Source organism: Balaenoptera borealis (genome assembly GCF_965194805.1).
Source record: "Balaenoptera borealis genome assembly, chromosome: 7".
In the NCBI taxonomy this organism is placed as follows: domain Eukaryota; kingdom Metazoa; phylum Chordata; class Mammalia; order Artiodactyla; family Balaenopteridae; genus Balaenoptera; species Balaenoptera borealis.
The window spans coordinates 106689441-106704675 of NC_138864.1; the positions used below are offsets into that span (position 1 = coordinate 106689441).

The 15235-nt window shown below is 38.9% G+C and overlaps 1 protein-coding gene across 6 annotated transcripts in view; it reads right to left on the bottom strand.

Moving 5' to 3' along the window:
* Positions 1 to 999: 999 nt before the first annotated feature.
* Positions 1000 to 15235, bottom strand: part of TNPO3 (transportin 3) — an 82774-nt gene continuing 68538 nt past the window's right edge. For 5 of the 6 annotated variants that reach the window (XM_082399152.1, XM_082399156.1, XM_082399155.1 and 2 more), the window contains 3 exons: positions 10903 to 11015; positions 3030 to 3121; positions 1000 to 1402 (listed from right to left, as the gene is read on the bottom strand). In XM_082399152.1, the coding sequence (XP_082255278.1) occupies positions 3061 to 3121; positions 10903 to 11015 (174 nt within the window). In that variant the 3' untranslated portion in view covers positions 1000 to 1402; positions 3030 to 3060. The other variant, XM_082399153.1, reaches the window with a different exon arrangement.

Consider the following 15235-nt stretch of genomic DNA (forward strand, 5'->3'; position numbering starts at 1 on the left):
ACCAGAAGGATAAAAGATGCAGAAAGAGCCACTCCCCTGAAATATGAAGGGTCTGGGGCAGTAAGGGCAGGGGCCTGAATTTCAAACTCTGTACCCAGACGTCTATTAGAGAACAACTAAGACTATTCACTTAGGAGGTTTAGCCGTACCATTTCAGATCTATAAGGCAGTAAAATGAAGTAAAAACAAACACTGATTAAATTTTTTAAATTTATTGGTTTTTTTTTTTTTTGGTTGCTGTTGATTTGTTCTTGTGATGGCTACAACACCAGACAGAACAGTGCCCTAATATCTAATGCCTGTGCAGGGCTGCAACTCCTTTAAAATATTAGGACTTGCTTTGGGCCTCCCTCTTCTGCCTCACTCCCCATGAAGTCAAATAATTTCTGCATTTTTTAGTAAAATACAGTTAGCCCTGTAAACACTTTCTTCCATTCCCCCACCCTGTTTTCCTCTCTCATGTCTATGGGTGAAAAATTAATTAAAAAAAAGAAAAAAAATCTTAAAAAAACTACAACTTAGAATATATATTTATATCCCATTCACCCTAATTTTGGCTCTTCTCTCCAAAGATGACGACAACCCAATGTAGGTGGGAAGTGGACTTAAGAGACTGAATAGGGTCAGGATGGGGATATACATGAATTTTGGCCCTGGCAGGTCCTAGTATCATTGATGTGACCATGATATAAAACAGAACAGGCTCCTTGCTTATTTCTCCTTGTCTGAAGAACTCTAAAGGTGAGAAGAAAACAGTTGGGACAGTAGGAAAAATTTCTACTCACTTTCATTAAAAGAGGAGAGGGAAAGGGAAAGAAGAGAGGGTGGGAGAGAAGGAAAGGACAAAACAGCAGAAAACCTTAAGAGATGATCCTGACCCTTTCTTTCCAATTGCAGTTATTTAATTCATTTGAATTCCCATCTTCCCTAAGTAAACGTTTTTGTTTCACAGAAAGTTTTGTACTTTTATTTTTCTGTGTGCACACATGCGTGTTAGCATGTGTGTGTGTGCGTGCGTGTGTGTGTAGGTACGTATGTGTGCGTGTCATTTGCTACCAGGAGAATGTTTCAGTTCTGATTTCAGTTTAGTTTTCCTTTTTTTTTTTTTTCCTTTTTTATTTCTTTAAAATTATTTTTCCTTTTAGAAACAAGTTCACCAGGAAACCAGCTCACCTCCCACCACGCTGCACAGGCTGCAGCCATCTTTTTTAAACCGCGCTGATTTTCCCTTACACCCCCAAACAGGAACTCCTCAGGATGGCCTTGGAAGGCTGGAGTCTCTCCCTGTCTGGCGGGAGGCCCTGGTGGCGGTGAAGGCCCCTCTGCCACAATGGAGGTTTCTGATTGTGGGACACAGTCTGGTTTTTGTTTTCTTCCTGTCTTCTAATTAAAAAAGACATTCCTGACAAAAGAGAGAAGATAGTCAATAACTGTGGTCCAGGAGATAGCAAATACTTCAGAAAGTCAACCTCAAGACAGAAGTTTCTATACTTGCTCAGGCACCTCATTCTGGCCTCTGCTGTAAGAACTCAGTTTAAAAAAAAAAAAAGAAGTTGGATTTTTTCACTTGGATTTTAAAGGAGCTACTGTTTTAATGAAATACGTCTGTGGTGCTTTTCCAATTCTGAGTGTCCTCAGTGATAATATGTGGGGGTAAAGAGTAGGCCAGCAGGTCCAGGCTGCCCACTCCAAAGTCAACCAGAAAACCTCCACTTAAGTCTTTTTAAGTATTGGGGTTTCATGCAAGATTTTATTTTGAAAGAAGGCTTTGCCTACTAAGAAAAGGTTTAAGAGCCACTGATTTACACTCTATGTAAAGGGTACTATGTAAAAGTATTAAGTAGAGTGGTTAAAGGTGAGGACTCTGGCACCAGAAAAGTGAATTGTGGCTCTATCAATTACTGACCGTGACATCAAGCAACTTACTTAACATCTTCGAACCTCAATTTCCTCATTTGTAAAATGGAAATAATAATAGTAACTAATCCAGAGGACTGTGTGAGGACTATCTTATAGCTAATACATAACGTGCTTTGTACATAATACAAAGCACTCAGAACAGTATCTGACACACAGTAAGGGCTCCATAAACATTAGCTATGAACATCCACAGCTATGCACAAACAACCCTATGTGTATCAACGTTAGCTATTACAGACACTGCAAAACCTGAGGATCCCAAATGATATCACTACTCATCAAAGAACCAAAGTTTAAAAATAATTTCTGGTATGGTGAGGCATTGCTCAACAGCATCTTCACCCGCAAATGCATTTAATCACAAAACCACCAGTGAGAGGGCTGCACATTCATCGAGAATTGCCTCCAGGGAGAATAAATTCTGCTTAAGACGTCAAAGGGTGGGCTTACAGGAGAGATGCCTTTCTTCTCTCAGTCAAGAAACTGGCACCCAAACCCCACCACCCAGTCCTTTCCTTCCTCAGCTAAGCTTCTTGCTTTACTTCAGAATCAGAAGCAAACGGAGAAAACTGATGATCAGGGGCTAGACAAAGAGGCTAGCTCTTTTCCTTTACCTCCTGCCTTGGTCAAAACCCTAGCATTTCAGCGTTAAAATTGTAAAAAATGATAAGAACAAGCATCTTTATTTATCAAATCTGAAAGATCAGTTTTAGGAAGGCAGTGCCATGTATCACGGTCTACTTTAGGTCAGCACTGTTTTCACCAAAGTTGCCAGGTTGAAAAATATTCATTTGTTACCACACATACTTACCATCCTAGAGGTATCTGTAAAGAGAAGAGGGGAGGAATTTTCTTTTTGAGATATTCTGCAACAGTAACTTTCTTATGGGGGTAAAACTGGCATCCAAAAGAAGCTGACAATTATTTGGCTGCCTTGACCCAAGAAAATCAGGCCTGTGCATTTCTCAGCTGTGCAGCAGCGTTCAACTGTTAAGTCCTTCCCTGACTCTAGCTATAGTACTAGTCCCATGATGGGCATTAAAAACCTATGCCCATCCCCAAGTACTCCCGACAGCCAGGGGAAAAGCTGGGAACTATATACCACTCACCTGGGTGACAGGCACAGTGCAGGAGTATGAGCTATCGAAACAACCTGGTGAAGTCTCGCAAGGCCCAGCAAACTTGTTTACATTCCTCAGCACTAGAAAAGAAAAGGTAGGTTGGTCCCTGACTGATGAGAAAGATATAATATGTTGAAAAGCAACCACAACCTTGAGGTATACCGAGAACTGTCCCAGCTCTGCTCTCTCCATCATCTCTTGACCCCACTTTCAATCTTTCTGTAACTCAAGAGTAAATATTAACTATTGTACATGAGAATAATTATAAGCTGTGTGGTTGTTAAAGAGTAGGCTTTGGAGAAAAATTGCTTAGGTCTGAATCTTGGTTTCACTGTGTCCTTGAGCAAGTTACCAATCTGCCTCAGTTTCCTCAACCATTATCTACCCCATGATGTTTTGAAGATTAAATCAATTCCTATATGTAAAGTGCTTAGGATAATAGAACAGTGAATAAAATAGTATTTGACAATTGTAGGCTGCTACAACAAGAAAACCTGGCTATTCCCTGGCGGTCCAGTGGTTAAGACTCTGCGCTTCGGACTTCCCTGGTGGCGCAGTGGTTAAGAATCCGCCTGCCAATGCAGGGGATATGGGTTCGAGCCCTGGTCCGGGAAGATTCCACATGCTGCGGAGCAACTAAGCCCGTGCGCCACAACTACTGAGCCTGTGCTCTAAAGCCCGCGTGCCACAACAAGAGAAGCCACCACAACGAGAAGCCCACGCACTGCAACAAAGAGTAGCTTCTGCTCGCCGCAACTAGAGAAAGCCCGCGCACAGCAACAAAGACCCAATGCAGCCATAAATAAATAAATAAAATTAAAAAAAAAAAAAAAAAAAAGACTCTGTGCTTCCACTCTAAGGGGCACGGGTTCGATCCCTGGCCGGGGAACTAAAATCCCGTGGCCAAAAAAAACCCAAAAAACAACAAAATCTGGTTAAAGTCCTTGACATAAATAAAAGAAAGCCAGAACCCTCAGAGTAAAAAAGCAAGCATATTCACCTAAGGTTGATCATTTTAACTCTATGAGCTGAGCTAACTTAGGTACCCTGGTTTCCTCATTCTTTCCCAAGAGCAGATTTTGTTTATAAAGCCCAGTCCAGAAAGTGAGTCTCAATCAGCGATTTTCTAGTTGAACAGGCTGCTCAAGGTTTCCTCCTGTGGGAGGAGGAGGGAGAGGAGAGAGGAAAGGGTTAAGGCATGAAGAAAGGGAGGAGGAGGAAGCAGGTCTTGGTCCTCTGGCAAGCAATGAGATGCCTAGGTGGCATGAATAGCCCAATATTCATTTGACCCTGTTTTTTCAAAAGGCTTCCTTTATCTAAGATTGTCACCAAGAAACCAGCTGATGCCAGCTTCATTCTTTTGTGTCAGTCTTCATAATAGTTTTTGGTAACTGAACATGAGGCTAAGCTAAAAACAGTGGAAAAGAAAGCACATCCTGGGCTTCCCTGGTGGCGCAGTGGTTGAGAGTCTGCCTGCCAATGCAGGGGACGCGGGTTCGAGCCCTGGTCTGGGAGGATCCCACATGCTGCAGAGCGACTGGGCCCGTGGGCCACAACTACTGAGCCTGTGTGTCTGGAGCCTGTGCCCCGCAACAAGAGAGGCCACGATAGTGAAAGACCCGTGCACCGCGATGAAGAGTGGCCCCCGCTTGCCGCAACTAGAGAAAGCCCTCGCACGAAACGAGGACCCAACATAGCCAAAAAAAAACAAAAAACAAAAATCCTTCCCTAAAAAAAAAAAAAGAAAGCACATCCTAATAATATGCTCACCCTTCTGTGGCCCTCTCTTTGGCTCAGAAAAACTCAGGGAGCACAGCCTATAGCCTAGCATTCAATGTCAGAAGAAAGCTCTCTCTCCTTCTTGTAATGGTTAAAAGTCAGGGAGGGAACCACTAACAGTGATTCAACATAAAAGAAGGTAATGAGAGCTATCTTCTTAAGAGCCTACATCTGGATTTCCCCAGCTATTATAGGGTCTGAAACATCACTAAGAACCTTGATTTAGACTCTAGGACTTGATTCAACAGAGGCTTTCTTCTAGTCTCCCTCCATCCTAAAAATGTAAGGTAAGTAAAGAACGTCTTCTAGTTTTATTGGAATTCTGCCATTTGCTCTGTGAATTTAACATGCCTCAATAAAAGCATTCCATTTCTCTATTTCCAAATCAATACTGACTATAAGGAGGCACCCTTGGTGAGTGAGCCCGATCACTCCTGCTTCCCAATGTCATGAAGGAGGAAGATATGTAACCCCAGAGAAGTCACTGTGTGGTGTATTATTATAAGGGACTAAGACGACAGGAGAGAGATAAACTTAGGATAATGCTAGAGACTCAAGATTCTTCTGCTATCTTAATGCCTTACATGTTGTTCAATACTACCCTTCTTCAACCAGAGATCGTGGTTAAATCTGGAAAAGAAATGATAACTCCACTCTTAGCCTCTTTCGTAACATGAGAAAAAGTACTGAAACCAAAATTCTAGTACAGGAGAACTGTGGTGAGACACGGTGAATGAAATGAGCGATGGGCCACAATCTCTCAAATCAACTCAGCTTCTGCTCCCAATCCTGTCAGCAACTGCTCTGGTGTCAAGCGCTTTAGCCAAATGTTTAACTTAAGTGTCCCTGGTGATTAAGCCCAAAGAAATGGATTTTTAAACAAACAAACAAACCTCCTTAAAAACTAGAACTATTTTCTGTTTCTGCCTCAGTCCTCCTGGCACTTAATATTTCTGGGTTGTTTTTATATTCATTTACACTTATTTATTTATATTCATTCATTCATTTAAAACTGCCACTATTTTTGTAAGTTCTATTTTCTGGCTTCTAGTCCCACCATCCCAATCCTTCCTATACTTTTTTTTTTAATTTTAAATAAGCCAAGTATAGTTGATTTACAATGCTATGTTAGTAATTTATCCCTCCCTGATCCCCTTCCCCTTTGGTAATCGTAAGTTTGTTCTCTATGTCTGTGAGTCTGTTTCTGTTTTGTAATTAAGTTCATTTGTGTCATTAGATTCCACACATAAGTGATATCATATGGTATTTGTCTTTCTCCTTCTGACTTACTTAGTATGATAATCTCTAGGTCCATCCATGTTGCTGCAAATGGCATTATTTCATTCTTTTTTAAGGCTGAGTAGTACTCTATTGTGTATATATCACATCTTTAACCATTCATCTTTACATGGACATTTAGGTGGCTTCCGTGTCTTGGCTATTGTAAATAGCGCTCCTATGAACTACTGCACTATTGCATGTATTGGGGTGCATGTATCTTTTCGAATTATAGTTTTCTCCAGATATATGCCCAGAAGCCTTCCACTACACTTTTGAGTAATTTTATGGTCACTATTCCTCAAGCCCCGTAATCCTAGTGGTGCGCTGAGAAATGCAGCCCTTTTCCTCTGATGTGCATAATGGAGAGTAACCAAGCTCTAAGTAATGACTTCAGCAAGAAGACACTCCCATACTGGCCCATTCTAGTGTCAATGCTCCCTATGCATGTCTTTGACTTTGAGATCCTCATGCAAGTGACAGTCACAGAATAAATACCAAGACAGAAAAATGGGAAATGATGGCAAAATTTCTTCTAGACATAATTAGTGGTATTTGGAAAGCAAGAATGATATTTCAGAATGTAAAATTCCAGCTTTCTTCAAGTTAGCCAACTAAAAATGCCAGGGAATTAATTAATTACCAGTACCATTTGAGAAACAGGCTTGGACTTGCTGAAATGACACTGAACCAGTTTACCCTCCCTGCTAGGATGGCAAACAAAGTAGCATGTTGAGGCAGGAGTAACAGGACCTTAAAACCAAAAGGGAGACTGAGTCATGCATGGAACAGAAGGTTCAAGGGCAATACACACACCAGAGAAAGAGAATTACTAAGAGGAGGTGAGCAATCTCAAATCCTTTCTCTAGCACCTCAACATTTCCTCTTACTTCTGTTCATTTCCCACCATTATGTCACAGCTTACTACAGGAGGAGCTGCAAAACTTGTTTAGTGGTGAGAGATCAAGTAGGCCAGGATGGTAAATACCTTATTTTCCCATATCACAGGACAAAGATCACAGATATCTTTGTTCAAAGCAATGCATTATTTGGGTTCATTTTCCTAGCCTCAAGATTTTCCTTACACTATGGAATGTCCATGACTTTTATTTCAGACTTACACTTTGTTTCTACCTGTCATATATTAGCCTGGATGAGGAAATATGAGCTTGGTGGAAACTTATTCCAGAATGTGTGGGTGGTTGCCTTACAGCTGAAGGAGACATGCTCTAGCTAGTTTTGCAAGTATGTAATGACATTCTGGCAGGTTCTTCTGCAAGGAAAAAGTTAACATTCACTGATCACCTACTACGTACCAGATCGTCTTTAAATTTCCACTTGGTATTTCACAATAACCCTATGAGATAGGTATTACTAACCCTATTTTACAGATAAATAAGCTGCAAAGTAACAGTAAGTGGCAAGATTCAAACCAACAGCCTTGACTCTAAGCCCAGTCCTCCTTTGAGGGTTCTCCTCAGGCTCTCATTCGCTCTAATCTAGAGTCAATATGATCCTGCCCTTCTAATGAACAACACTAGATAAAATAGAGCAAAACAGAAGCAGGGAGAAACAACTGTTATACTTCTTTCCCCTGAGACAGTTTGTAGGTAGAATATTACTTCTACTGGGAAGATTCATAGTAAAAAAAGATAAAATAGTTTTTTAAGGTCATCCCAATAAATATATGTCTACCTAGTAGAGGGGAAATCCCCTCTTTTGGCAAAATGTGTCATGAAGGCAGTCACATGCTATTTTAAAGTCATGCATGTCACTTGATCTATGGCCCAAAGTCAGTTACTTCCAGGACATGAAGTTAGACCACTTAGTAAACTACAAAAAAACAGCACTCAAAGATTAGGGATTATACCATTAACAGAATTATTGGAAACTCTTGGGAATAAGAAAGTAAACCATTTTGGAGAGTGACAAGAAATCAATTCTCAGAAAAAAAGATTAGCATTTAATTTTCTCTCCCTTTTAAAAACTAGGTCTGGTTTTAATTGTAAAAGCATACCATGCTCATGAAAAAAATGCAAATAGCACAGGTTATGAAATGAAAAGTTCTAGTTATATATCTTTCCAGAAATTTACTATTCATAATAAAGTAGCTTGCATATATATATCACATATAATAGAATAGCTTTTAAAAGTACATGTTGGTTCATTTACAACAGCATCAAAAAGAATAAAATACTTAAGCTATAAAATGTTGCTGAAAGAAATTAAAGATACCAATAAATGGAAAAACATCTCATGTTCATGCACTGGAAAGCCTAATATTATTAAAGGTGTCAATACTATACAAAGTGATCAGATTCAATGTAATCCCAGTCAAAAATCCCAATGACATTTTTTTGTGGAAATAGAAAAACCTATCCTAAAATTCCTATGAACACAGTTCTCCCAGTTGTGCTGGTATTCACTGTGGTCATGCAGTTACCTTGGCAACGTGTACATTGCGTTTTTGGCTTTTATTGTATAGTCAGTACTATAAATTTTCTGTTTTGAGTTTTGTAACTTTGTAGCATTTTAGATAATGTCGTGTTTGTACTTTGTTGTGTAGAGTAAAACGATTGTGTTGAATAAACCTAGGATTAGAGTGAAAAAAAAAAAAATTCATATGAAATCTCAAGGGACTCCGAATAGCCAAAATACTCTTGAAAAAGAACAAAGCTGGAGGTCTCAATTTACCAATTTCAAAACTTATTACAAAGCCATAATAATCAAAACAGTATGGGACTGTCATAAAGACAGATACATAGACCACTGGGATAGAATAGAGAGCCCAGAAATAAATCCCTTACATATATGGTCAAATGATTTTTCAATAAGGGTACCAAGACCATTCAATGAAAAAAGGACAGTGCAGGGAAAACTGCAAAAGGATGAAGTCAGACCCTTAACATACATCACATACAAAAATTATCTCAAAATGGATCAAAGACATAAATGTAAGACCAAAAACTATAAAACTCTCAGAAGAAAACATAGGGGAAAAGCTTCATGATATTATATTTTGTAATGATTTCTTGAATGTAACACCAAAAGCACAGGCAACAAAAATAAAATAGATATGGAGAAATTAGAACCTTGTGCACCGTTGGTGGGAATGCAAAATGGTATAGCTGCTACTGAAAAGAGTGTGGCGGTTCCGCAAAAAAAATTAAACATAGAGCTGCCATGTAATCCAGCAATTCCACTTCTGGGTATATACCCAAAAGAACTGAAAGTGGGGTCTTGAAGTGACATTTGTACACTCATGTTCATAGCAGCATTATTCATAATAGCAAAGAGGCAGAATCAACCAAATGTCCATCAAAGGATGAATGGATAAATAAGATAGGATATATACATACAATGGAGTGTTATTCAGCCTTTGAGGAAGGAAATTCTGATACCTGCTACAACATGAGTGAACCTTAAGAACATTATGCTAAGTCAGTCACAAAAGGACAAAAACTGTATGATTTCACTTATATGAGGTATCTAGAACAGTCAAACTTAGAAAGTAGAATGATGGTTGCTAGGGGCTGGAGGGAGGGAGATATGGTCAGTTGTTTAATAAGTATACTTTCAGTTTTGCAAGATGAAAAAGTTCTGGCGATTAATCCCACAACAATGTGAATGTACTTAACACTACCAAGCAGTTCACTTTAAAATGGTTTTAAAAACAAGGTTAAGACAGTAAATTTTGTATTTTATCAAAATTAAAAATTAAAAAAAATTTTAAGTACAAGTTGGGTTATACAAAATTGTTATTTTTTTCCCTTTATAATATATCTTATATATTTTTCTGTATCATCACATGCATTTTTTTCCTTCTTCTTTTTCACCATTACCAAGCTCACTGCAACAACTCATTCTTGGACCTATAAATCTTTCCACAATTGTATGAATATAAGCCATTGCCTAAAATTTAGTCAAAATTCTAAAGACTCTACATAGAAAAAGGAATATCAGAGGAAGGTAACACACAGTTACAAAATCCAATTTAAGTTGCTGTCATTAATACTATCAAGGACCATAAAAGTCTCATAACTTCTCCTTCAGTGATTGCATTTTAAGGAAAATAATCAAAAGAAGGAAAAGGCTAGACATTCAATATTATCCATAATACTGAAAAAATGAAAATTAATAGAGGCACTGTAAGGAAATCAATCAACACCTTATAGCTATAAAACTGTAATTAGGAAGACTATGTAGGTATATTTTAAATGTTTATTATGTTTACAGTAAAAAAAAAAAAAAACAACCCACACATGTACAACTTAACATTTTAACTAAGCTGTAAGCAAGTGGCTCATGGGCCTAATGCATCCCAGAGAGATGTTTTAGTTGGCCTGAATTAAATTAGAATTTGAATATCTTTAGGCACAGCAAAAATTTCCTAATTCACTGCAGTCCACATCACTCTATAATATTTTACAACCAATGCTTCACCTATTCAGACACCTGCATTCTTGACCCCTGAATACGGATAAGAACTGGGAAGGAATTTAAAAAGATACAGACAGATTTCCTGAAGGGTAGTGGGCTGTTCAACGCACTGTTCTTTTGGAAGAACATCAGGATATGTATAATACATATGTACAATAAAACTGAGGCACACATGTACAGCATGGTGATACTTTCCCCCAGATTGGTTTCCAATGCCAATTTGTGCAATTCAAGGCTAAACAGACACAAAACTTTGAATTTACAAAGACACACAAAAAAATACTCCTGGGTACATCTATAACTAAGGTGGTATAAGAAACAAAGATATTTTTTCTGCATACCTCTGCTGCTGATCATCACTCACCTAGTGACTTGTTTGTGGAAATCTGTAAGTTGTTTGTGTGTCACTGTGACAGCTCCCACGGTTGTCTCCTTTGGCAAACCTTTCAAGGAATTCTCTAACCATCGACAAAAAGTCTGTACAAAGAAGAGGGAGAAGCGTTTTAAAAGAAGGCAGGGCTTACTCAACTGAGATCCTACAGGTGATAACCAAAACCCACAGGTTTTCCTTAGTAGCATTAGCTCCCCAAACTTGGAAGCAAGTAAAGGACTTAACAGAAGTACTATTTCTGGCCTTCCAACCCACTGGGGGTTGGAACAGCCTACAAAGGCATGCCTAGACTCCCTTCAAGGGGGCAGCAGGCATCATTTCAAACAGAGCCTTTCAACCTTGGAAGTGAAGTCACTTCTGGATAAAGCTATTGTTCTGTTTCTGTCATTAAACTTATGTAATATTTTAAAAATTAAACAGCTGCCAGAAAACTCTTGAGCTTAGAGATCAAAGGCAATCCAAAGCAAAAGTTCAGGTACCAGAAAGAGCAGGGACAAAAAGTAGAGTAAGTAAACATTTTTAAAAGTGTATACACGTAATATGAATCCAGAATCTAAAGGATTTTAAGGTCACTTCTCTCAGTAGGAGTCATATCCAGTCAGTTCCTTTGTGATACCTGCCTGTTCTGTGGGTTAGAAAATTCTTTTTTTTTTTTTTTGCTCACTCTTGTTGCTCTTTTTTTCTTTTTCTTTTTTTTTGGCCACATGGCACGCAGGATCTTAGTTCCCTGACCAAGGATGGAACCCATGCCCCTTGCAATGGAAGTGTGGATGGAGTCTTAACCACTGGACCACCAGGGAAGTCCCTCTTGTTGCTCTTTAAAACAATTTACTTACATCTGAGCATAGTCTCTTTATGTCTTTCATGTGTACAAAAACTGTTTGCTCCCATTCCCCTTCCTCTTCAAACTTAAAAATCAAAATTCTAGAGACTTCCTCTGGGTTCTTATTTTCATTTGAATTGTTATTCTTTGAAAAAGCTCTAATTTTTCTTCATGCCTTTCTTAAGTAGGATGTATGCCTTGGTCACAGTTTTCAGTTGTAAAATAACTTTTTTATACCTAAATTTTTTACATTATGTGTTTTCCCATTGTTAATTTATGAACACGATAGACTAGAGCAAAAGTAAATATTCCACTATAAATGCTTAAAAAGTACTGCATAATTCTCCAAGTGTTGCCCCTTCTCAGCAGAAGACAACATTCTACTCAGACAAAAACAAGCAGAGGCAAACAGCATGAATGAACCCTTAACTGACAAAGCTTTGGCATCCAAAACGACCCACGAGTTAACTATAAGTATCCCCCCAAACAAAAACAGTAAGAAACTAAACTATATACTGTCAACTAATATTTGACAAAGGAGATGAGAATACCCAATGTAGAAATGACAGCCTTTTCAATAAATAGTGCTGGGATAATTGCATACTCACATGTAGAAGAAAGAAACTGGACTCATGCCTTTCACCACTCACAAAAAGTAACTCAACATGGATTAAAGACTAAATGTAAGACCTGAAACCATGAAACTCCTAGAAGAATACAAAGGCCTAAAGCATTCTGACATGGGTCTTGATAATGATTTTTTGGCCATGACACCTAAAGCACAACCAGCAAAATAAAAATAAACAAGTGAAACTACATCAATCTAAAAGCTTCTGCACAGCAAAAGAAACCATCAACAAAGTAAAAAGACAACCTAAGGAATGGGAAAAAATATTTGCAAACCATATATACCTGATAAGAGGCTAGTATCTAAAATACATAAAGAACCCATACCAGTCTAGCAAAAAGCCAAATAACTCAATTAAAAAATGGGCAAAGGACCTCAATAAACGTTTCTCCAAAGAAGAAATACGAAAGGCCAACAGGTACCTAAAAAAAACGCAAATTAAAACTATAAAGAGGGGCTTCCCTGGTGGTGCAGTGGTTGAGAATCCGCCTGCCAATGCAGGGGACACGGGTTCGAGCCCTGGTCTGGGAGGATCCCATATGCCGCGGAGCAACTGGGCCCGTGAGCCACAACTACTGAGCCTGCGCGTCCGGAGCCTGTGCTCCGCAACAAGAGAGGCCGCGATAGTGAGAGGCCCGTGCACCGCGATGAAGAGTGGCCCCCGCTTGCCGCAACTAGAGAAGGCCCTCGCACAGAAACGAAGACCCAACACAGCCAAAAATAAATAAATAAGTAAATTTAAAAAAAAAAACAAAAAACTATAAAGAGGTATCATCTTAACACCTGTTAGAATGGTCATGATCAAAAAGATAAGAGATAACAAGTGCTGGTATGGGTATGGAGAAAAGGGAACCCTTGTACACTGTTGGTGGAATTGTAAATTGATACAGCCACTATGGAAAACAGTTTGGAGGATCCTCAAAAAATTAAATATATATACCATATGATCCAGCAATTCTACTTCTGGGATATATCCAAGGGAAACAAAAACACTAACTCGAAAAGATATCTACACCCCATGTTCACAGGAGCATTATTTACAGTAGCCAAGACATGGAAACAACCTAAGTGTCCATGGATGGATGAATGGATAAAGAAGTTGCAGTATGTGGTACACACAATGGATATTATTATTCAACCATAAAAAACGAGGAAATCCTGGGCTTCCCTGGTGGTGCAGTGGTTAACAATCCACCTGCCAATGCAGGGGACACGGGTTCGAGCCCTGGTCCGGGAAGATCCCACATGCCACAGAGCAACTAAGCCCATGCACCATAACTACTAAGCCTGTGCTTTAGAGCCTGTGAGCCACAACTACTGAGCCCACATGCCACAACTACTGAAGCCCGTGAGCCTAGAGACTGTGCTCCGCAACAAGAGAAGCCACTGCAATGAGAAGCCCGCGCACCACAACAAAGAGTAGCCCCCGCTCACCGCAGCTAGAGAAAGCCCGCGTGCAGCAACGAAGAGCCAGTGCAGCCAAAATAAATAAATAAATAATAAATTTATTAAAAAACCAACCAAACGAGGAAATCCTACCATTTCTGACAAAATGGATGACCTTAAAGGCATTATGGTAAGCAAAATAAGTTAGACAGAGAAAGACAAATACTGTATCATCTCACTTATATGTGGAATCTAGAAAAACAAAACAAAATTCATAGAAAAAGAAATTAGACTTGTGGTTACCAGAGGCAAAAAGTGGGGGGAGAGAAACTGGAGGCAGTGGTCAAAAGGTCAAACTTCCAGTTATAAGATAAATAAGAACTAGTTAAGTAAGTAAATCCTATGAGTTTTCAACAAAAGGAGAAAATTTTTTTCCTTTTTTCCTTCTTTTCTTTTTATTGTGTCCATAGGAGAAGATGAATGTTAGCTGAACCTACTGTGGTAACCATTTCACAATATATGTAAATCAAACCATTATGCTGTATGCCTTAAACTTACACACTGATGTAGATCAATTATTTCTCAAAATATTCAAGTCAAGAGACAAAGCTGGTACGTCATCTTCTACTGAAGAATCTGTGTTGAACTTTGAAAATGTATGATTGAGAATGTGCTCAAGAATGTTAATTTTCTTCAGACTTATACCCTTAGTTACGATTTCAATCAGTTTACAGAGTACAGACAACCTAAATTTATGTATGAGTTCCTTTACAAAAACTCAGTTTTAAGTTGGTGTTTATAGAAAACAACCACTTTTTAAAAAAATTTTTTTATTTTACACTGGAGTATAGTTGATACTTGATTAACAATGTTGTGTTAGTTTCAGATGTACAGCAAAGTGATTCAGTTATACATATACATGTATGTATTCTTTTTCAAATTCTTTTCCAATTTAGGTTATTACAGAATATTGAATAGAGTTCCCTGTGCTATACAGTAGGTCCTTGTTGGTTATCTATTTTAACAATCACTTTAAAATTATTTAGCAGGGCTTCCCTGGTGGCGCAGTGGTTGAGAGTCTGCCTGCCAATGCAGGGGACACGGGTTCGAGCCCTGGTCTGGGAGGATCCCACATGCCGCGGGGCGGCTGGGCCTGTGAGCCACAATTACTGAGCTTGTGCATCTGGAGCCTGTGCTCCGCAACAGGAGAGGCCGCGATAGTGAGAGGCCTGCGCACCTCGATGAAGAGTGGCCCCTGCTTGCCACAACTGGAGAAAGCCCTCGCACAGAAACGAAGACCCAACATAGCCATAAATAGGTAAATAAATAAATAAATAAATAAATAAATAAATAAATAAATAAAAACAACAACAAAAAAACCCATTCATTTGGCCCACTATCCCCTATTAAAAAAAAAAAAAATTATTTAGCAATTCAGTGGGTACACAGTAAACTTAAGAGCACAGGGC